We start from the raw sequence: 23,885 nt of genomic DNA, 5'->3' as shown, positions 1-23,885 counted from the left end.
CAGGTATGATACATAATTTTACCTTCCATATCATCAAGCTGATCAATCCATACTCTGGTGGGATGTACCGAAGCAGTACTCACCCAGGGCGGGACATAGAAATCCCTGACCGCAACACTGAAGCTCCAAACCGGGCCTCCGCCCGAGCAGCCACAGTCAAGCGGTAATTCCTGGCAAAGGTATGGGCCTTCCCCGCGGCCACCTAAGCCGCTGCAATGGCTTCCTTGCCCATCTTGTCACTGTAGGCTTAGAAGCCTGCAGACCCTTACGAGGACCTGTAAACAGGACAAACAGATGATCCGATTTCCGGAAATCATTGGTCACTTCCAAGTATCTGATGATGACTCGTCTCACATCCAGAAATTGAGAGCAGAGTATTCCTCTGGGTAGACCTCCCTACGAAAGGAAGGGAGACAGAGCTGCTGAATCACATGGAAGCGAAAAACAATCTTGGGCAGGAAGGAAGGCACTGTGCGAATAGTCACTCCTGCCTCAGTGAACTGCAGAAAAAGCTCTCGACATGAGAGTGCCTGGAGCTCGGAAACTCTTCTGGCTGAAGTGATAGCCACCAAAAAGACTGCTTTCAACGTCAGGTCTTTCAGAGATGCCCTCGACAAGGGTTCAAAAGGCGGCTTCTGCAATGCTCTTAGCACCAGGTTGAGATTCCACGCAGGCACCACTGAGTGCAGAGGAGGGCGCAGGTGATTAACTCCCTTGAGAAAGCGCACCACATCTGGCTGCGAAGCCAGGGAAGCACCCTTCAGGCGGCCCCTGAAGCAAGCCAGAGCCGCTACCTGAACTTTCAGGGAACTGAGCGACAGGCCTTTGTCCAGACCTTCTTGCAGGAACGCCAACACTGAAGAAATTGGAGCAGTGAAGGGAGAAAGTGAGCCTGCTTCACACCACGCTGCAAAGATACGCCAAACCCTGGCGTAAGCAGTAGAAGTAGAGCGCTTCCTCGCTCTCAGCATAGTAGCGATGACCTTGTCTGAGAAGCCCTTCTTCCTCAGACGCTGCCGCTCAATAGCCAGGCCGTAAGACCAAAGGGGGAGGGATCCTCCATCACCACGGGACCCTGATGTAACAGGCCCTGCTCCACTGGCAGCCACAGAGGATCGCCGACTGAGAGCCTGATCAAGTCCGCATACCAGGGACGTCTGGGCCAATCCGGACCCACAAGGATTACCCTGCCGGGATGCTTTGCCACCCGGTCTAGCACCCTGCCCAACATGGGCCAGGGCGGGAACACATAGAGAAGCTCTTGTGTCGGCCACTGTTGGAGAAGAGCATCTACTCCCAGGGATCGAGGGTCCCGTCCTCTGCTGAAAAAGCGCGGCACTTGGCAATTGGCCGATGACGCCATCAGATCTAGGCTCGGCTGGCCCCAGCGCTTCGTGATGCCCAAGAACGCCTGAGCAGATAGCTGCCACTCTCCGGGCTCCAAGGTATGGCGACTGAGAAAGTCCGCCTTGACATTCATGACTCCGGCAATGTGGGCCGCTGACAGCTGTTCCAGGTTCGCTTCCGCCCACTGGCATAGATTCATGGCCTCCTCGGCTAGAGGGGCGCTCTTGGTACCTCCCTGGCGGTTGACATAGGCCACAGCCGTGGCATTGTCCGACAGGACCCGTACAGGCTTCAACACCAGTACCGGGATGAACTCCAACAACACCAACCGAATGGTTCTGAGTTCCAGGAGGTTGATAGACCACTTGCCTCTGCAGGAGACCAGAGCCCCTGCGCTGTCCTTCCCAAGCAGTGGGCTCCCCAGCCCATCAAAGAGGCGTCTGTCGTGACGACAATCCACTCCGGGGTCACCAGAGGCATTCCTGCAGACAACTTGTCTGTCTGCGTCCACCAGCTCAGCGCCTTGCGCACTGCTGGGTCCAAGGGAAGGCGCACAGCATAATCCTCCGACATCGGAGTCCAGCGCAGCAGCAGAGATTGTTGTAGTGGTCTCATATGAGCCCTGGCCCAGGGCACTACTTCCATCGTGGCCGTCATAGAGCCCAACAGCTGCACGTAGTCCCAAGCCCGAATAGGAGAGGCTACTAGGAACTAGTCCACCTGAGCCTGAAACTTGACAATCCGATTGTCTGGCAGGAACACTCTGCCCACTTGGGTGTCGAATCGAACTCCCAGATACTCCAGGGACTGAGTCGGGCGCAGCTGGCTTTACTCCCAGTTGATGATCCACCCCAGGGAGCTCAAAAGAGCAACCACCCGGTTCACAGCTTTGCCGCACTCTGCATAAGAGGGGGCTTGGATCAACCAGTCGTCCAGATAAGGATGGACTTGAACTCCTTCCTTCCTCAGGAAGGCCGCGATGACCACCATTACTTTGGAGAAGGTCCGCGGAGCAGTAGCCAACCCGAACGGGAGGGCTCTGAACTGGAAGTGTCGGCCCAGTACTGCAAAACGCAGAAAGCGTTGAGGAGGAGGCCAGATGGGAATATGCAAGTACGCTTCCTTGATGTCCAAGGATGCCAGGAACTCTCCTGCCTTCACTGCCGCTATAACAGAGCGGAGGGTCTCCATGCGAAAGTGCCGAACTTTCAAGGCCCAATTGACCCCTTTGAGGTCGAGGATAGGCCATACAGAACCTCCTTTCTTTGGTATCACAAAGAAAAAGGAGTAACATCCCTTGCCAAGCTGATTTTCTGGCACCGGAACGACCGCCCCCAGGCGGATCAGATTGTTCAAGGTCTGCTGCACTACCACAGCTTTGACCGGAGACTTGCAGGGAGAGAGTACAAACCCGTCTTTTAAGGGTCGGCAGAACTCTAGCTTGTAGCCGTCTCTGATGACTTCCAGCACCCAAGCGTCTGAAGTTATTGTGGTCCACTCGCCCATAAACGAGGACAGCCGTCCTCCAATCTGCACTGGGGCGTGGACCAAGGCCCCGTCATTGGGTACAAGACCCTGGGGGAGGACCGGAGGGAGCACCTCCGGGACGGCGGTCTCTGCGAAAGGAATGCTGCTTGGGGGAGAAGTTCCTCTTGAAGGAAGAGGGGGCAGAGGAGCCCGACCTGCCCGGGCGGTACAGACGGGCTTCCTGAAACCGTCCTCTGGAGGTACCAGGGCGAGTACTAGCCCGAACCCTGACCTCTGGTAACTTCTTGCCCTTAGACGTGCCGAGATCGGTCACGATTTTGTCCAGCTCGACCCCAAAGAGCAGCTTGCCTTTAAAAGGCAATCTAGCCAGGCGGGATTTAGAGGCGTGGTCAGCAGACCAATGTTTCAGCCAAAGCCACCGCCGCGCAGAGATTGTCTGAGCCATGCCTTCCGCTGAGGCCCTCAAGACATCATACAGCAAGTCTGCCAAATAGGCTAAGCCCGATTCCAGGACCGGCCAATCAGCCCTCAAGGAAAGATCCGAGGGGAAAGCCTGCTGCACCATAGTCAGGCACGCCCTGGCCACACAGGAGCCGCAAATTGAGGCCTGCAAACTTAAAGCAGCTGCCTCAAAGGACGACCTTAAGGCCGCCTCCAATCTTCTGTCTTGGGCGTCCTTTAGGGCCGTGCCACCTTCCACCGGCAACGCCGTTTTCTTAGTCACCGCAGTGATTAAAGAATCCACGGTAGGCCACAGATAGGCCTCACGTTCCCTTTCAGTCAAAGGATAGAGGCGGGACATAGCTCTAGCCACTTTAAGGCTCGCTTCCGGAACATCCCATTGAGCCGCAATTAAGGTGTGCATGGCATCATGCACGTGGAAGGTTCTAGGCGGGCGCTTCGTCCCCAGCATAATGGCAGAGCCAACAGGGGCCGAGGGAGAGACGTCCTCCGGAGAGGAAATCTTCAAAGTGTCCATGGCCTGTACCAACAGGTTGGACAAATCCTCTGAGCTAAAAAGCCGCGCTGCAGAGGGGTCATCCGCTCCATCCGAGCGGGGATCCGTTTCCTCCAAGGAATCCGCAAAGGACCGTTGGGAGACCTCAGATACGCTGCCCTCATCTACATCGGAGGAGACAAAGTCCTCCAAGGCCTGGGAATCAACCCGAGGGCGTTTACCTCTGGGAACCTCAACCTCTTTACCAGACGAGGGAGCAGGGGCAGCGTTTTGCATAAGGAAGGCCTGATGCAGCAGCAAAACAAACTCGGGGGAGAAACCCCCCAGACTGTGTACTTCCGCAGCCTGGGCAACAGCCCTAGACGCACCCTCAACCGGCGCTCGCAAGAGCGGGGGAGAGACATGCTGCGCATCCAAAATGGTGTCCGGCGCGACACTCCGCGAAGGAGCCGCGCGGGAAGAACGGCGCTTAACTTTAGCCGCTTTTGTGCCGTCGCCCAAATTAAGGGCGTTCATGGCATTAATGTCTCCAACCTCAAGGGCGGCCCAAGAAGAAGCCGTCCGAGCCGCGTGGCCGGCCAAGATGGCGGAGGCGAGGAGCGGGGGATGGGCGTTTATGGCGGGAAAAATCGCCATGCCGGAGGAAGGACCGGGACATTCATCGGTCACGAAACTGTCACCCAACAAGGGCGAATCAGGCTTTAAGACCCCCGCATCCCCTCTAGAAGCGCCCAAGCGATCCGGGGAGCGACTCTTTACGCCCTCGCCCTCCGACGCCATATGCCACGTGGAGATAAATCGGGGAACCCCCTGCCCGCTATAAAAAGGTAAAAATTACCTGCTGTCCGCTCCGAGCTGTAACGACCTGGTGTCCCAGTGAGTAGCTGCAATAAACGTTTAAATAAACGTCGAAATAAACGCCTTTAAGGACGTTCAAAAATTTTTTTTTTTTTTTTTTTAAACAGAGCCAGAGGGAGGGGGGAGAAAAGGAGGGACCTGGCACCACCAGGTTTGCACTTGCTCAAAAGAGCCCTCAACCCCAGGCACTCAACAAAACCTAAAAATTAGGCTTGGAGGCCTAGCCAGAGCTGCTGCTGTGTGTGACCACCACCTGCTGAGATAGAGAACATACTGAGGAGTTTCCGGCAGCACATGACCACATATAGGGAGGCAAAAGTTTGCTCTCTATCTCCACCTGCTGGTAGATGGACACAACCCACCAGTCTATGGATTGATCAGCTTGATGATATGGAAGTTTGTATTTTTGAACGTATAAGTAAGGGAAAAGATAGATAACTATGTATTGTTGTTCATTTAGAACAGATGACCCCTGAAGACACTCTACGGAGCGAAACATGTGCGTGTAGGGTCTTGATGTTGAGATGACTATATCACTGCAACAGAAAAAACCGGTACTAAGTTACTGTTCACTAATTGAAGTGATGAGATTATCATGTGATCCTCGAGTCAGTATCGATCTGATGTATGAGAGTGAAAAATAACGGATAACAGATGAATGAGGATTATCAATTGGAAGTGGATTAATCCCTTGAGATATAGCCTGGTGTCTGAAGAGGAGTACATTTTGAAAACAACTTTGGAAGAAGTCTATAACAGCTATAGAGCATGAACGTTATGCTGAAGTTATCATACACTGAGGATTCATTGGAGTACATGAGCAGATATGATTTCTGACTTATAAGAAGAATTGTGGACAATAACTTGAAAATTGAATTACTAACCCTTTTGGGAAAACGGACTGTGGCTTTAAGAAGAGTGGCTACTGAATTGTAGTTTCTGGTTATGACTTTTGAGGAACATGAAAATGAGAATTGTATTTTAATTTTACAATTGTCAGTATAGGTGTAGTTATTCTGTTTAGTGCAAATGGGAGTAAGAGTGAGGTGTGGATGATGGTTTATGTGAATAGAAGTGAAAGGTGAAAAGAGGGAGACTGAAGAATGGAGGGAATAACAAGGGATGAAATCTAGCTATAGGTAGATTTTTTAAAAAGGCATACGAGAGAAAATGGAAAGAAAAAATTAAACATAAGGAACAAACATCAGAGTTAGATTTGAATAAGGAAGGGAAGAAGACTGAGCAGGAACAGACAGAAATGAAAATGAGATCCTGTAAAAAAAAAAAAAAAAAAAACTAGGTAGAAAACTAAGAATAAGGAATAATGAGTAACCAAGACCAACCCAAAAGAAAAATAACATTATCAGGCAAAAACATACCTACTGGTATGAGGCCAGTCTCATGGTATGAGTATTGTCACCTGTATGGTTCGTATTGCAAGACTGACACAAAGATGGGGACACAAAGCCAAAAACTGGCTCATGGTATCACAATCCTCAGAGGCAACCCAGGCCAATTCAAACCATATTTTGGTATATAAATGAATCATTGTGGATTTTGTTTTAGGTAAAAGTAGGGGTCATGCTGGGGGTCAAGAAATTAGAAGTCTGGTAAAGAAGACAAGTAGTAATGATCAATGCTGCTAACAAGCCAAAAACGGAACTTAAAAGGGAACAATCATAAACCATGCCAAAAAGTTCACCAAGTTATGACACAAACAGTATGCAAACATGGACAGAAATTTTTCAACATTTTTAGCCATATACGCACACACAAATACTTATCCCACATGAGGTTTCACAGTTACCACATACACAGTTAAACCCACCTGATCCAAATCACTAAAATTAATTCGCTGTTTGAGTCTTTCCAATTCAGCCTGCTCTGGAACAGACATCTGTGTCACATATCGAGTGTGTGGAAATGTGTGAGGAGTCTTTGTCTTTCTTCGTCCAACTCCAGGGGAGGATTCAGGAGAGATATCATTGGTTAACCTTTCTTCACCTCCGACACCAATTTTTTTCTTATTTTTGTCCGATGATCTGTTCACTTTCTTCTGTGGACCTCCCCAGTCCTATAAATTTTGAAAAAAAAAATTGATTGCTAAACTTGGCCAAAATAAATATCAACTGTACATTTTTCTGAAACACCAAGTTTAATAACTGTAAATAATTAACAGCTCTACAGAATGACTAATTTCATTCTAATGCCTTGTTTGAATTAAATTAGTAACCAAATTCAAAGACTTAACATACAAATGATTACCAACCCCAGAATAAAATCTAGCCCAAAATATTAAAATCAACAGAAGAGTCCAAGAAACAAAAAATAAGCAAGCAAGCTATGTCACATCTTTGTACTTAACTCTAACTTACTATATTCTTCCCCTTCCATTTGTATCAATATGCACACATTTGTGTTACCATAATGCATACTCAAATAGAGGAGATGAGATGCCACTAAGCATGCTCCAATTGCTGTTGCGTAACAAAGAGAGATACCACTTGGCCAAGCCAGCCTGACACTGGATAGTCAGTTTTAATTCTTTAGTTTGTATGGATATCACAGTTACTCTTACAGAAATAATTCTGATCATAATCACTGCCCCCCCCCCCCACCACACACAAGCAAAGTATGATGGGAAGAATAAGATATGCATCTGTCAAAAATGAACTAATTAATAACTGCTTTGAAATTTTTATGAATACCTCTATTCTAGCCATAACTCTTATTGCATGTCTTCCGTAGCATATGAACCTTAAATTCTATCCTATATAATAAAAAGCACCTCCAACATTCAGAAGCTGATTCTGTGGCACTGTAGGGTTCGTAAATCTGTAGTTCAGCGTTTCATTGGCTCTCACTGTCCCCGCCCTCACGTCGAGGAAACGGAATACTGCATAGTTGCCAAGCAAACAAACGCGACATCACAGGAACGAAGAACCAATCAGACAGAACGGAACTTGGAGGAGGGAAGTGGAGTGGATTGAATCTCTAACAAATAATCATATACAGGGAGGTACGAACATCAGTGGGGGCAACTGCACAGAACGGAAGGGAAGACAAACATTTAATCACTTTGTCACTCACACACAATCACTCTGTGTATCTCTCTCAAACTGTCTGTAAAACACACTGTCACTCTCAGTCTCTCAAATGGGCAACTGTATGTTGCATTCTCACGAGTAAGGAGCTCTTCTGATGCGACTGTTAAACTGATTGACGGGACCTGAACAAGGAAAACTTTTACCACATTGTGACACAGTTTACACAAAAAATATTGTATATAAAGAAATCTTACACATGTAAATAATTATATTCAGAATACAACCGTGGAAACATTAACGGCAGGAACTCATTACATTGCTAGCACCAGTTTCATTGCGTTAAGAAACGGGCCTTTTTTACTAGTGTTATAATATTACTAGCTGAAACAGTTTAATTTGATCACAAAAAAATAACTGCACAAGTATTTCTCTATTAAGTTATTCTTTCACTGAACCTAGTCAAATCTTGCCTCCTAGGTCGCTGGTCGATTGCATCAGCCCTTCCATTACTTCTCAATTACACAATTCCCCAGTTACACTGGTTGATTCATTTAAAAATCTCAGGGTTGGAAAAAATGGCCAGCAACTTTCTTTTGAGCTTCAGGTTTTGCACATAGTGACATAGAGACTCGAGAGTCCAGCAGGACCGGCTCTAGCAGGCTGACAATATAAGAGGCAGCCTGACCATAAAATCCTAAGGCCTTGGGGACAAGCGTGACAACAGAGCCCCTTACTGGGGTCTCATGTGCAAGGAACCACTTCCAAGGTTACTGCCATGGAACCGAGAACTTGAAGGTAGTCCTACACCTGTGGAGCCTGCAGGGCACACACAGATTACTGCACAAAATTCAGTTGCAGCTGTGCTCTCATGGGTGAGGAACACTGTCACACTGGCCATGTCAAACAGGACTCCCAGGTATTCCAAATGCTAAGAGGGAACCAAGTAACTCTTGGTTGAGTTCACCACTCTGCCCAGGCTCTCCAATAGCTGAATCACCTGGAGAGGAAACCACTTTGGATTCCAGGATCGATTTGGCAGAGATCAGCCAATCATCGAGATAGGGGTGTGCTCTGATACCTTCAGAGCACAGATAGGCCGCCACCACCACCACCACCGCCTTCAAAAAGGTGTGAGAAGGCCACCTCTAGCCCAAACAAGAAAATGTAGAACTGAAAATGCTATCCCTGGATACAGAAGGGGAAGTGTGAGCTGGGATGGGAACATGAAGGTAGGACTGTCAGATCAAAGGTGGTTAAGTAATATATGCCCTGCCTCCATAGAAGCCAACTTTACAAAATGACTTGGAGCGCTAAACCCAATGAAAGTTATGCTCCCCTAGACAATCAAAAGAGTTTGCTCAATATTGGAGGTGCTCAAGCACCCTCAGAGCTGGTTCCTGTGACTGCCTCAGAGACAATGAATGAACATAGTGTCTCCATATGGAAACGCAGCACTCAAAAAGTGCCTCCTTGACAGCTTCGAGAAACAGGATGGGTGTGAAGGAGTCCCCTTTTTTTGGCACCACAAAAAAAAGATGGCATAGCATTCTCTGTTGTGCTCTGAGAGGCACAGCCTCCACAGCCCCTAGCTGAAAAGATGGTGGATAAGCTGCATGGGGACACCATGAAGGCCTCTGAAATGGATCATACGAGATCTAAGGCATAGCCCCAACTCACCATTCACAGGCCAAGATTATGCTGGTCCACGTGCAGTAAATAAGGACAGTATGCCACAAATTGGCCTTGACTGCAAGGCCTTCTTGGGCTCCAAAAAGACCTTCTCTGGCCTGTCTACCCACTCCAGCAAGGACTGGTAGCGTTTGCTTGTTCTGCCAAAAGCAGTCATCTCCTTTCATGCGTCCATTGCCCGGGCCTGACCAGGGGACTTCAGATGCACCTCCAGGAAATACAGTAGCTGCATCTCCTCCAAGTCCCTGACCAAATTCTCCAGATCCTCCTCAAAAAACCTCCTAAAGGGCAGCATGCTTAGGTGTGGCTTGAAGAGACATCCACCTTCCAGTGCTGCAGCTACAGCTACCAAGACAACCGAGTGAGAAGAAACACGAACCAAATCATAAGACATTCGCCAAGAAGTCCACCCCGGATTCCAAACGGGCCGCCTCCAAGAATCCAGGAGCTGCCGCAGCCAGCTACATAGTTGGGCTAAACAGTCACTACAGATAGCAGCCTTGACCACCACCAACAAAGAGAAAGTCTGCTTGAGAAGTGCTCAACCTTCCTCCTGTGCATCTGCTCACAAACTCCTTTTCCACATGGATTGCAGTCTTTGTCTTGGCTGTGACAAGGGCATCCACCTTGGAGACCTGGCAAATATTTATGAATCTCCTCAAGAGTCAAAGGATAAATCCTTAAGAGATTTTGCTCCTCTTAAGGCCCCAGTCAGGGACTCCCACCCTGCCAGGATCATGCACATGAGCATGCTGTTTAGGGGAAAGGTTTAGGGTGCCCCCACTAAGTCCTCCAAGAAGGGGATCCCTTCATCCAGCTCAGAGACAGAACACAGCCGTAATGCTCCCCAACAGAACTAATAATGCTAGTAAGCTCTTCCTTCATAGAAAGCCTAATTAGCAAGGAGTGCACTTCTTCCTCCGACAGAGTAAGGTCTAGATTGGACCCTACACTGAAGTCTTCCAGTAGGAAAGGTGCATCAGGGCTCTCCAGGGACCCCATCCAGCCTACAGCCACCCTAGGCCACTTAACCCAGCTAGATGCAGGTCCCAGGGGTGTGCTGGGCCAAGGCATAGGTGCATTATGGGCGAGGGCCTCCTTAACAAGAAGGGCCAAACTTTGGATCCATTACAGAGAAAGGGTCCCCAGTGAAAGTTGGGCCCTCAATGAAGGTCAGGTGGAAGCAGCCCCCTCCACAAGCTCCCCTCCTCCCCAGGGACTGCTGCACATGCTCATGCAGCATAAAAGCAGCCTGAGGACCATGGATCCCAAAAATTCAGCACCCAACAAAGGGAACAACCTATCACAAGCCAGGCAAAGGAAACTAGCAGCTCTCTTCAGCTGCTGGTTCTCAAAAGTACAACAGCGTCTGCTGGCTGGCATGCCTGACCAGACCAGCACACACCTGCCTGTAATCCACCTGCCGGCAGTCCAGAACTCGCCAGGCCCCCACAGTGAACCTGGGCTCCCAAGGTGGCTGCTCTTTTTTTCCTTTTTTTTTTTTTTTTGTGGAGAACCCAGGCTATCCAGAGCTGTAGGGCACACCTTCCATTCTGTGCAGTTGCCTCCACTGATGTTCGTACCTCCCTGTATATGATTGATTGTTAGAGATTCAATCCACTCCACTTCCCTCCTCCAAGTTCCGTTCTGATTGGTTCTTCGTTCCTGTGATGTCGCGTTTGTTTGCTTGGCAACTATGCAGCATTCCGTTTCCTCGACATGAGGGCGGGGACAGTGAGAGCCAATGAAACGCTGAACTACAGACTTACAAACCCTACAGTGCCTCCTCGGGTGTCCAAAGACAGAGTCAGCTTCAAAATGTTGGAGGTGCTTTTTATTATATAGGATAGGAAATCCGTTGCCTCCTGGTGGCTGCCTACAAGGACAAGGAAGAGAGAAAATCAGAAAGAGGATAAGGCAAGAGAGGGACAAGGGACAAGGAAAAAAAATGAATCCATTACGAGTGGGTTGTGTCCATCAACCAGCAGGGGGAGATAGAGAGCACTGAAAAACCATAGTGCTTCATGGCCAGCTAGCTCCATCTGCCTCTTCAGTATTTGAAGCTTCCAAAGCAGTGTTACACCACAAAGCATAACAACATGAACTTTCCTCACAGCGGATGAACGCCCCCAAACTGGAGCTATAATTCAAAGGAGGGAATGAACTCATCCTCCTGTAACTGAACAGAAATCCTGAAGACTGTTTTCCAACTTCTCCCAATGAGGGAACATATCTACAGGAAAAACTGAACATAAAAGTAACATAAATCACATAATGAACCACTGAGGGAGGGCTCATGGATTCATCTGCTATGACTAAAGGAAAAAAAATTACCAAGGTAAGAACCTAATTTTCCCTTCCTTGTCATCAAGCAGATGAATCCATTATGAGTGGGATGTATCAAAGCAATCCCTAGACAGGGTGGGAACCAGCCACACCACTCACCAGCACTTATGCTCCAAAATGCGTGTCTCTCCTGGCAGCCACATCCAGCCTGTAATGTCGGGCAAAAGAGAGCTTAGAAGCCCAAGTAGCTGCACTACATATCTCTTGACCAGAGAGTGCCCCAGTTTCAGCCCAAGAAGAGAAAATCGCTCTTGTGGAATGTGCCTTAAAAGCTTCAGGGCGAGGCCGGCCACAAAGCAGATATGCTGAAAAGATAGCTTCTTTGAGCCAACGGGCTATAGTGGCCTTAGACGCTGGAGACCCTCTGCGCAGACCTGACAAAAGAACAAAAAGATGGTCAGAGGTCCTGAAGGCATATGACATGCGCAGATATTGCAACAGAGCCCTTCGCACATCCAGAAGGTCCAACTGCCCATAGGCTTCTGGAAACTCCTCTTTAGAAAAGGAGGGCAGGAAAATAGGCTGGTTTAGGTGAAACGCTGAAATCACCTTAGCCATGAAGGAAGGCACCATACGTACCATTACTCCGGACTCTAAGAATTGCAGAAATGGGTCTCGACAGGACAGCGCCTGGAGCTCAGATACCCGTCTCACCGATGTCACGGCCACCAAAAAGACCGTCCTTTAAAGGTCACATCCTTCTCCGAAGCTCGCCTATGCGGCTCGAAGGGTGAACACTGAAGGGCCTTTAAAACTAACCCCAGGTTCCAGGCCGAACACGGAGCCCACGCACCCCTCTAAGAAACCGTGTCACATGCGGGCAAGCAGCCAGAGAGAGGCCAGTGACCTTCCCTTGAAAACATGCTAAGGCTGCCACTTGAACACGCAGGGAATTATAGGCCAAGCCTTTTTGGAAACCATCCTGCAAAAAGTCAATTATCGGTGAGACAGAAGCCCGCATGGGTGTAATCGCTTTAGCAGCACACCAAGCCTCAAATTTAAGCCAAATCCTGGCATAAGCCACGGGAGTGGAATGCTTGCAGGCCTGTAGGAGAGTGGAAATGACGTTACTGGAATATCCCTTGTCTCTCAATTGCGCCCTCTCAATAGCCATGCTGTAAGACCAAAGCGGCAGGCGTCCTCCATGGTCACAGGGCCCTGTGACAACAGGTTCGGTACCAGAGGTAACGGCAGGTGATCCTCTACCAGCATCCGCCGGAGGTCCGCATACCACGGCCTCCTGGGCCAATCCGGGGCAATGAGAACCACCTCTCCTTGGTGGAGCCGAATCCGCAGGAGTACTCGCCCTATCAAGGGCCACGGAGGGAACACATACAGGAGGCCCTGAGGCCAGGGTTGAGACAAGGCATCCAAACCTGCCGAGCGAGGATCGCTCCATCTGCTGTAGAAGCACGGGACTTTGGCATTTGTGCTTGACGTCATAAGATCCATTACGGGCTTTCCCCATTTGGCACATATCTGCAGCAATACTTCATCTGCAAGTTCCCACTCCGCTGGGTTGATCCGATTCCTGCTCAGATAATCGGCTTGCACGTTGCTCTGACCTGCAATATGACCTGCTGACAGAAACTGCAGATGAAGCTCGGCCCAGTGGCAAATCTGCACGGCCTGCGCTGCTAGTGCTATGCACTGAGTGCCTCCTTGGTGATTTATGTAGGCCACTGCTGTCGTGTTGTCCGACAGAACTCTGACAGCCAATCCTTCCAGGGTCAATTGAAAGGCCAGAAGCGCCTGAAAAATTGCTTTCAACTCCAAGCGATTTCAACTCCGACTCCTCGGGTGTCCAAAGACCCTGGGCATGCCTTCCCTGGCAATGTGCACCCCAGCCCTTCAGGCTGGCATCTGTTACCACCAGGCATCAATCAGGGAGCGCTAGCGGCATTCCTTGCCGCAGCATGCTGTCTGAGAGCCACCACTCCATACTGAGCCGGGCCGCAGGGAGCCACGCGAGTCTACGTTGATAATCCTGAGATATTGGAGACCACTGTTGAAGCAGGGAACACTACAGAGGTCTCAGGTGCGCTCTCGCCCAAGGCACCACTTCCAAAGTGGCCGTCATCGACCCCAACAGCTGGACTGTGTCCCAAGCTCGCGGGCAAGGCATCCTCAGGAGCAGACGGACCTGGTTCTGAAGCTTGCACCGCCTTTGCTCGGGTAGGAAGACCATCCCCGAGGCTGTGTCGAACCGGACCCCCATATATTCTAGAGATTGAGAGAGGTCAGGTGACCTTTGGCTATATTGACGACCCAGCACTACTACTACTACTATTTAACATTTCTAAAGCGCTACCAGGGTTACGCAGCGCTGTACAATCTAACAAAGAAGGACAGTACCTGCTCAAAGGAGCTTGCAATCTAAAGGACAAAAAAGTGCAGTCAATCAAATTGGGGGCAGTCTAGATTTCCTGGATAGAGGTACAATGGTTAGGGTGCCGAAAGCGACACTGAAGAGGTGTGCTTTGAGCAAGGATTTGAAGATGGGCAGGGAGGGGGCTTGGCGTATGGGCTCAGGGAGTTTATTCCAAGCATAGGGTGAGGCGAGACAGAAAGGGCGGAGCCTGGAGTTGACGGTGGTGGAGAAGGGTACTGAGAGGAGGGATTTGTCCTGTGAGCGGAGGTTACGGGTAGGAGCATAAGGGGAGATGAGGGTAGAGAGGTAATGCAGTAGGAAAGTTAGATTTTTATTTTTGTTACATTTGTACCCCCGCGCTTTCCCACTCATGGCAGGCTCAATGCGGCTTACACGGGGCAATGGAGGGTTAAGTGACTTGCCCAGAGTCACAAGGAGCTGCCTGTGCCTGAAGTGGGAATCGAACTCAGTTCCTCAGTTCCCCAGGACCAAAGTCCACCACCCTAACCACTAGACCACTCCTCCACTCCAAGATACAAGCGTATGTTTGCCTCGACTTTCCCGTTTACCAGTGCAAAATCTTGGAACGACCTGCCAAACCAATTAAAGGAGATACCCGACCATCATCTCTTCAAAAAGTTCCTAAAGACTGTGATAAACCACAGTGTCTGCCCTTACTTGAGGAGGCCGCCAGAGGGCGCTCTCCCATGGAAAACTGGGAGCTCCGGGGATCTAGGTGAGTATTGGCATGTATGGGCCAGTAAAGGGAGCTCCAGAGAGATAGCTGGGGGGAGTGAGAAGAGACTTCTAGGCCAGATCTTTCTGGAACCAGAGGGGCGAGGTCTCAAGAGGTGGGGAGGTTTATTGGACACCTCATAAATAGCTTCCTCTTAGCAGAGGAGGGAGGTTTGCCCAAAAGAGAGGGGTTTTGCCCGAGGGAGAGAAGATGGGAGCCTGGAGGCCTGAAGCCTGGGCTGTGTGATCCCGGTGCTGTGGAAGAAGGACTGTGTGTCTGGGACTGTGTGGCCGAGAAGGTAAAGCAGGCTGCAAAGCCTGGGGTTAGAAGTCCCCAAAATATTGTGGTTGGAACTGTGAAGAGTTTAAAAAGAACAAACAGCCGTGGGGTGGAGGATAGGACCGTAAGGTTAAGGTGAATAAAGTGTGTCCTATCCAGGGGAGGTGGCTGTTATACCCTGAGACCCAGATGTCCCCCCAGTAAATGGTCTCAGGGGGGTGAATCGCCGTCCAAGAATAAGAGTTGGAAAGCCAGGTTCCCAAAAGATTGTAACCAAGCTCTAATAAACTGAATTTACATGCAACCAGCTAATTTGCATATTTTTGCAAGCAGAGGAAGCTGTGCTACCTTCCAGAGAAGGGTGACCCAGGGGCCCCACCAGAAGAACTGGTAAGGTGGGTCGGTTACCAGGAGATACAGCGGGGAGGCCGGGCCAGGACTGCAGGTTAATGAAGAGGTCACACTGAGGTAAAGGGGAGGACCGAACATAGAGGCCCGAGTCAACGGAGACAGAGAGAACTCTGGTCTCAAGGTGGTTCCCTGAAGCAAAGGGCTGGTGAGGCTGGGCAGGAGCCACTAGAGGGCCACTGCACATCAGAGAGCACCCCTGGGGGCTTACAAGACGTTCCTATTTTCAAAGGTCTACTCCCTGCCGAGCCCGGCCATTTGACTCTCCTGCTGATGGTTGGCGGGAGGCTGTGATCCACTGGCCCCTGCCGAACATTTTTACCCCCCCCCCCCCCCTATGTTTTCTCTGTCTATTCTGTCATCTTATGTTTTATCCTTCTTATTGTATTATTTCATGCACTATTGTAAGCCACATTGTGCCTGCGCTTGTGGGAAAATGTGGGATATAAATGTGCTTAAATAAATAAATGAGGGGCTGCAGATTGAGTGCATTTGTAGGTTAGTAGGAGAAGCTTGAACTGTATGCAGTACCTGATCAGAAGCCAGTGAAATGACTTGAGGAGAGGGATGATATGAGCATATCGGTCTAGGCGGAAAATAAGACGGGCAGCAGAGTTCTGAACAGATTGAAGGGGGGATAGATGGTTAAGTGGGAGGCCAGTGAGGAGTAGGTTGCAATAGTCAAGGAGAGAGGTGATGAGAGAGTGGATGAGAGTTCGGGTGGTGTGTTCGGAGAGGAAGGGGCGAATTTTGCTGATGTTATAGAGAAAGAAGCGACAGGTCTTGGCTGTCTGCTGGATATGGGACGAGAAGGAGAGGGAGGAGTTGCGGGCAGATGACACAGGGAGGATGAGGGTGTTGTCGACTGAAATAGAGAGTGGAGGGAGAGAAGTGGGTTTGGGTGGAAAGACAATGAGCTCGGTCTTTGCCATGTTCAGTTTCAGGTGGCGGTTGGACATCCAGGCAGCAATGTCGGATAAGCAGGCTGATACTTTGGCCTGGGTTTCCGCAAATGATTTCTGGTGTGGAAAGATAAAGCTGGGTGTCATCAGCATAAAGATGATATTGGAAACCATGAGATGAGATCAGCGAGCCCAGGGAAGAGGTGTAGATTGAAAAAAGAAGGGGTCCAAGGACATATCCCTGAGGAACTCCAACAGAGAGTGGGATGGGGGTGGAGTAAGATCCATGAGAATGTACTCTGAAGGTACAGTGGGAGAGGAGAACCAGGAGAGGACAGAGCCCTGGAACCCAAATGAGGATAGTGCAGCAAGAAGTAAATTATGATTGACAGTGTCAAAAGCGGCGGATAGGTCGAGGAGGATGAGGATGAAGTAGTGACCTTTGGATTTGGCAAGGAACAGGTCATTACAGACTTTAGTGAGTGCCGTTTCTGTCGAGTGTAGAGGGCGAAAACCAGATTGAAGAGGATCGAGGATGGCAAGAGATGAGAGAAAATCAAGGCAGCGGCTGTGAATGGCGCGTTCAAGTATCTTGGAAAGGAAGGGTAGGAGGGAGATGGGGCGGTAGTTGGCAGGACAGGTAGGGTCAAGTGAAGGTTTTTTGAGAAGTGGTGTGACTACAGCATGCTTGAAGGTGTCAGGGACAGTTGCAGTGGAGACAGAGAGGTTGAGGATATGACAGATGGGGGGGGGGTGACAGTAGGAGAGATGGTGTTTAGTAAGTTGGTGGGGATGGGATCAGAGGAACAGGTGGTGCATTTCGAGGAGGAAAGAAGGTGGGCGGTTTCCTCCACGGTGATATCAGGAAAAGAGGAGGAGGAGGCCTGGGTTGGTTGGTTGAGGGAGTGGGTTAAAGGAGGAGGGGGTGGCTTGGTAGTGAATTCGAGGTTGATCTTCTGCACCTTGTCACGGAAGTAGTCAGCTAGTGATTGAGGAGAGAGTGAGGGGGGGTGGGAGCAGAGGGCACTTTGAGGAGGGAGTTAAGGGTGGCGAAGAGACGACGAGGGTTGGAGCCGAGAGAAGGATAGCATGAATTTGTAATGAATTAAGTCGGTATGGGTGCGAGATTTCCTCCAGAGGCGTTCGGCAGATCAGGCGCAAGGGGTCAGCCAGGGCTGGGGATTAGTACGCCTTGTGGGGCGGGAGATGGATGGTGCAAATGTGTCCAGAGCAGTGGAGAGAGTGGCATTGTAAGCAGAGACAGCCTTGTCGACAGACTCGGAGGACATGATGGAAGGGAGGAGATTAGAGATACAAGAGGATAAGGTGGGAGGGTCGACAGCCTGGAGATTCCTGAAAGTAGTGGTTAGTGTTGGGCGGGACTGAGGGGGAGGGTGATGAAGTGTGAAGGTGATCAGGTGATGATCTGAGAGAGGAAGAGCAGAGGCACAGAAATTGGAGGGTGAGCAGGTAGAGGAGAGGATGAGGTCAAGACAATGGCCAGTTTGGTGAGTAGGGGTGGTGGAGCTCAGCTGGAGGTTGAAGGAGGATGTCAGAGTGAGGAACCGAGAAGCGCAAGAGTCGGATGAGTCATCAGCGTGTGTGTTAAAGTCTCCAAGAATGAGGGACAGAGATGAGGGTTCAAGAAAAACAGAGAGCCAGGCATCGAAGTCGGTAAGGAAGGAAGGGAGGGACTTATCGGTGGGGCGGTAAATGACTGCAACTCTGAGTGGCAATGGGTAGAATAGACGGATGCAGTGAACTTCAAAGGATGAGAAGCAGTGAGACTGCGGTAGGAGGAGGGGTTGAAAACTACAGGAGGGCGAAAGTAGAAACCAGACTCCTCCTCCGCGGCCAACTGGGCGGGGAGTCTGAGAGAAAAGATAACCTCCATGGCACAGGGCCGCGACTGAGGAAGAGTCGTCGGGGGTGAGCCATGTTTCAGTTAGGGCGAGCAGTTGGAGGGAACAGGAGATAAAGAGATCGTGGGTGAAGGAAAGTTTGTTGCAGACCGAGGGGCATTCAACAGGGCACACGAGAAGGGGAGGGAAGGGGGGGGGGAGGAGGGTAATAGAGATGAGATTGGAGACATCCCGGAATCGTTTGCATGGATAGGACGAGGACAGGTGTGGGGGACCTGGATTGGGATTGATGTCTCCCGCGGATAGCAGGAGAAGGAGCAACAGAGTGCGGAGGAGGGTGGGGGAGGTAGGGCGACTAAGGCAACCAAGACGGGATGCGCTTAGGAGGAATGGGGATGGGTTAATGGCAGGAAGGAAGTGATGAAGGTTGAGAGCTAGGAAGGAGGAGGGGGATAGGAGAGATGGTGAGGTGGTGAGGGACGGGGGTGGGTAGGGTATTGTAGTAGTGAGCAGGACATGGATGGGCAGTGAGTTCCTGCGGTAGACAGCAGTAGTGGGAGGGGGAAAAGATTAGGAAGGGACAGGGCAAGAAAAAGAATGTGTACAGGGGCCATGACTAGTGACTGAGGTGTTTATGGGTGCATATGTAGTGACTGAGGTGTTAAGCAACAGATAGAGTAACTGGGAGAAAAATAGATGTAAAGAGAAAAATGCCCCGCGCACAGTTAGGCGTGCGGCACCTAGAGCGGAGGCCCTGAGCGGATCGGAGCAGACCTGGGAGTCACCCCGGAGAAGTTTGAAAGGATATGCAGATGAGCTGCAAGTCCTCTACAGCTCCTGAAAGACAGCCGGTGGTAGAGCTGGGCACCTCTCAGCTGAGGAAAAGGCTTACCAGGGGTTAGGCCGAAGCCAGCATTGAGTACTGAGACCACTCTGGCTGTAACCTGACGACTCTCTTCTACAGAGTCTGCTCTGATGAGCCAGTCGTCTAGGTACGGGTGAACCCGGATACCCTCTCACCTGAGAAAAGCAGCTACTACCACTATTACCTTGGAAAAGATTTGGGGAACTGTGGTGAGGCCAAAAGGCAAGGCCCGAAACTGGAAATGTTTTCCCATCACCGCAGAAACCTCTGGTGCGGGGGCCAAACCGGTATGTGCAAGTAAGCTTCTTTCAGGTCCAGAGACGTGAGAAACTCTCCTGGCTGTACCGCCGCTATGACGGAGCGCAGGTTTTCCATATGAAAATGCCGCATGTTCAGGAGGTCTCAGTACTCCCAGGGTCTTCTATAGAGAGGACCTGCAAGGCATCAGTAATAAGCACTGGCAGCTCATGGCGGTGGAAAATCCTCACCGCAGAAGGTTCATCTGGATCCGGTGGCAATCCTGCACCTTCTTCTGGCTCTCCAGACCATGAAGGCCTGCCAGACCCCTCAGAGTCCTCACATCCCGACCACGGGGGGGGGGGGGGAGGTGCGCCACTCTCTGAAGAGGAATCCCCCCTTCTGCGCTTGTCTTGCGGCCATCTGTCAGGGAAAAACGCACCTGACGGTAATCCAAGGCCAGACTCCACTGGAGGGGAGACAGATAGCAGGGCCGCAGGGGACCCCTGCGGAAGAGCTCTTTTTAACAGGTATGCATTATGCAGCAATAAAACAAATTCAGGGGGAAATGGCTCATCCTGGCCTCCCGGTTCCAGTCCAGGGGAAACAGCTCTTTTATCAGCCTCCACACAAGGCGCCCCTCCAGGCTCAAACCCCTCTGCCTTAGCGGGGGTCGCACCATGCTGTTCCAAAATGGCGCCCGCTGCCAGCTCCACGGAGCGGGAAGGAACATCGCTCGCCATGCTCGGGCCGGCTCTACCGTCTGAAAAGCATGCCTTACAGAGCCCCGCTGCAGATTTGCGCTTGCCACAAACGGAACAGCGTTTAACTTTCTCAGCAGCCATCGCCAAAAGTGGCGGAAATTCAAAATGGTGGCTTCGCGCCAAAATTGTCCCGAACGCGGGCCCTCCCCGGAGGAGCTACAAAATGCTCTTACCTCACCAGACCGAGTCTCCGAGCTCCAGTCACGCTGCACAATCAGAAGAAAACTTCTTTTCTGGGATCGGAGCGCAAAAGCGCGACACGACTTTTTTTTTTTTTTTTTATGCTGTGAGGAAAGTTTGAGGCAACAGTAAAAGAGGCAAATTTCCAACTCTGGACCATCAGTAGCGTGGGAAAGGCAGAGAAAGGGCGCACCTATGTGCCTGCATCCACAGCATGGGCAAAGACAGGGACAGGGCTTGCCTATTTGCCTTTAAAGTGGGCACCATCAGCCACAACACCCCTGCTACAACTGGCAAAAGCACAGGAGCCACCCCAGGCAGATTTTCTGAAGGAGCATGAACAAGCTGCAACCACCCTGCTGGGGAGATAGAGAATACTGAAGTGGCAGATGGAGCTAGCTGGCCATGAGACACTATGGTTTTTCAGTGCTCTCTATCTCCCCCTGCTGGTTGATGGACACAACCCACTCGTAATGGATTCATCTGCTTGATGACAAGGAATAGGGGAGTTCAATAAGAAGACAAGGGAAAAAGGAAAAAAAGAAGTAAAAGTGAGAAATTTAGAAAAACATTGTCATTGCAATATTCATCAATCCATGGCAGAGAACAGGGGACCTTCCAGGAGCAGTTGAAGGAGCAATTACAAGCACTAAAGAAATTTTGCTCCTATTATTTTTGATGATTTCTTCCATTAGCGTACTTCGCAGTTCTGCTCCCCTGAAATGATTTGCTATACTCATGGTCATTGTTACACATTGCATAAAACAGAAGTGAAGACATTTCATGAAACTCCATTGGGGTATTTTAACAAGTACATTTTATCCAAATTGCTGACTAACCTTTACTTTTATTTTATTTGATAAATGTTTTCAAGTGGCTGCAAATAATAAAATTATACCATGTTATTTAGTCTGTCATCAAGACCCTCGCTGCTCCAAGTAGGCATGTCCTGATCATTAATGCCTTCTTCAAATGGACCTCCTCCAGTTGCCATTATGAAAGGTCAAGTACACAAAACCTGCAAAACCAACACAATTATCATATTAATGTGGCAGATTCTTTTAAATTACTTCTAATACACACAAAAAATAAATCCACAACATAAAAAAGCAAGATTTCCACAAGTGTTTCAATTGTAAGAATAAAGAAATATCTCCTAATGGACACTACTAATATGCGTATCTTTGGAAAAAGAAAAGTAGGTATAGCAATCTGAACATGCTTTCCCATATGAAGTGTCTCCTCAGCTGGTTAATAGCTCAAGAAGCAATGCAGCTTTTGTGGAGGTGGGAGGGTTTGTGTACCCAATAAATCCCGTTGTCTATGAAAAAAAAATTATTATGAGCAAGTAATATTGCTTTCTCTATCAAAAAGGTGAAATGATGTGAAAACCTAAGTTACTTACCTGTAGCAGGTATTCTCTGAGGACAGTAAACATTCTCACATATAGGTGACATCATCCACACAGCCCAGTGCAGACAATGCCAAGTGCATTTGTCACTTCAAATCTTCAAGGCAGTGCCCACAGCACACATGGGTGCCTTCCCGCCCGACATTCGAGCACTGTATCAGCAGTACAATACTAAAGCTAAGAAGACCCAAGAGGAGATGGGAGGGATGCAAGAATACATGCCTGCTGTCCTCAGAGAACACCCGCTACAGGTAAGTACCTTAGCTTTTTTCCAAGGACAAGCAGGCATAATATTCTCACATATGGGACTCATTAGCTACCAAGCTCACAACATAAGTAAATTCTGCAACTTAGTTGATAGCGAGCCTGGTGGAAAAAAAAGGGCCAAAGGGCAGAGATGACTTTAATAATAAAAGAATTTTGCAGGACTGCTTGTCCAAACCAGCTATCCTGCCTAGAATGCTTCTCCAGATAGTAGTGAGCAGAGCAGTGAAGGTGTGGATAGATGACCACATAGCCCCCTTGCAAACATCTTCAATGGAGGCAGAGCATAAATGGGCTACTGAAGCCACCATGGCTCTTACATTGTGAGCCATGACTAACAGGAAGGGTCAGCCAAGCCCGAGTATATGTGTAGGAGATACAGTCAGCTAGCCAAGCAGAGATAGTACATTAGATAATGGGTATCCCGAATCTGTTAGGGACAAAGGATGCAAAAAGCTAGGAGGACTTCCTATGCTCCAGATAATACACTAGAGCATGTTTTCAATCTATGGTATGCAGTGCTTCTTCTCCAGGATGAGAGTGTGGCTTAGGGAAGAAGACAGGCAGTACAATGGACTGATTGAGGTGAAACTCTGATACCACTTTAGGGAGAAACTTTGGGTGGGTTCAGAGTACAGCCCAGTCGTGGTAGAACCTGGCGTACGGTGGGTCTGCCACAAGGACTTGAAGTTTACTTACTCCTCTGCAAGCAGTAAAAGCTACTGAGACTACTACCTTATACGCGAGAAACTTAAGAGAACAAAAATGACGTGGCTCAAAAGGAGGTTTCACAAGAGCTACAAAGATGACACAGATCCCAAACCACAGGTGGTGGTTTTAAAGTAAGATTCATGAAAGGTTTATTTCATACCAAACCTCCTATTAGGGGGATGAACAGAAACTGGTTTATTATTAATTTTGAAACATAACACACTAATGGCACTCAAATGCACTCTGACCAAGTTAGTTTTCAGGCCAGAATTCAAAATATGGAGCAGGTACTGAATAAGGGTAAAAAAAAGGCACCTAAGATGGTCAAGTACTCTGGTTGCACACCTGATTATTGTCCATCGCCCTTTGGTTTATACTACTGTAAACAGTTCAGCTGACTCTTAGAACATCTGCTGTCCTGTAAATGACATGTCTTGCTTATGCTTTGTTGCTATACGTTATATAAGATGTTTTGTTCAGATCATGCAGTATACACATGAACACTGTATTCCACCGAGAGAAGATTCATAAAAGGAATTAAGCAAGGCATGCCTCTCTGGATCTATGCTGGCCGACACAGACAGCAGGATGCGAATGAGGAAGAAATACTATTAAACTGGACTGTAGAGTTCAGAAAGTCAGAAACTCATGCTCACTGCTGACAAGTCAATGGGCCTTCCTGTAATATTACTCCTGACTTCACTCACTGGATGGATGTACCACCAGCTTGGAGTTGAATAAAGTGAATGTGACGGGATGTTGAAATGTATTGCGGTGATATATTGTTATTAGCAGCTGTAAATATATGCACTGCATTCGCAATGTATATATTTACACACACACATATATTTACGTTATTTTCCCATTCAGATTGCATTTGCTTTTAAAAAGCTTGGGGCTAGTTATAAAAAAAAAACTGTACCTTACTTTTGAAATGTTTGTGAGCTTCCTCCTCTTTCCTGGATATCATTCCTCATCAAACCACCACCATTGGGAACATCACTTCCTTTTATAAGGGTAACATTTCTATGTAAAAGGTTTCCTAGAGGCTAGGAGTATCCTAAAGACTCCTTCAGGAAGATTTAAGGACCCAAGCCGTCAGGTGTACAGAGCAAGTGTCTGCATGGTGAAGGTATCCCTTGTTCTGCGTTATTAGGGCTGG

At 49.2% G+C, this 23,885-nt stretch overlaps 1 protein-coding gene across 1 annotated transcript in view; it reads right to left on the bottom strand.

The window, feature by feature from the left end:
• PCM1 (pericentriolar material 1) overlaps positions 1 to 23,885 on the bottom strand; it is an 866,960-nt gene that overhangs the window by 830,185 nt on the left and 12,890 nt on the right. Inside the window, 2 exon segments of the mRNA XM_030191464.1 lie at positions 6,480 to 6,725; positions 21,236 to 21,355. Coding sequence (XP_030047324.1) covers positions 6,480 to 6,725; positions 21,236 to 21,331 — 342 coding nt within the window. The 5' untranslated portion in view covers positions 21,332 to 21,355.

Source organism: Microcaecilia unicolor, chromosome 2 (genome assembly GCF_901765095.1).
Source record: "Microcaecilia unicolor chromosome 2, aMicUni1.1, whole genome shotgun sequence".
Lineage (NCBI taxonomy): Eukaryota > Metazoa > Chordata > Amphibia > Gymnophiona > Siphonopidae > Microcaecilia > Microcaecilia unicolor.
Note: the sequence above shows the minus strand (reverse complement) of the source record. Positions and strands in the feature narration are given on the sequence as shown.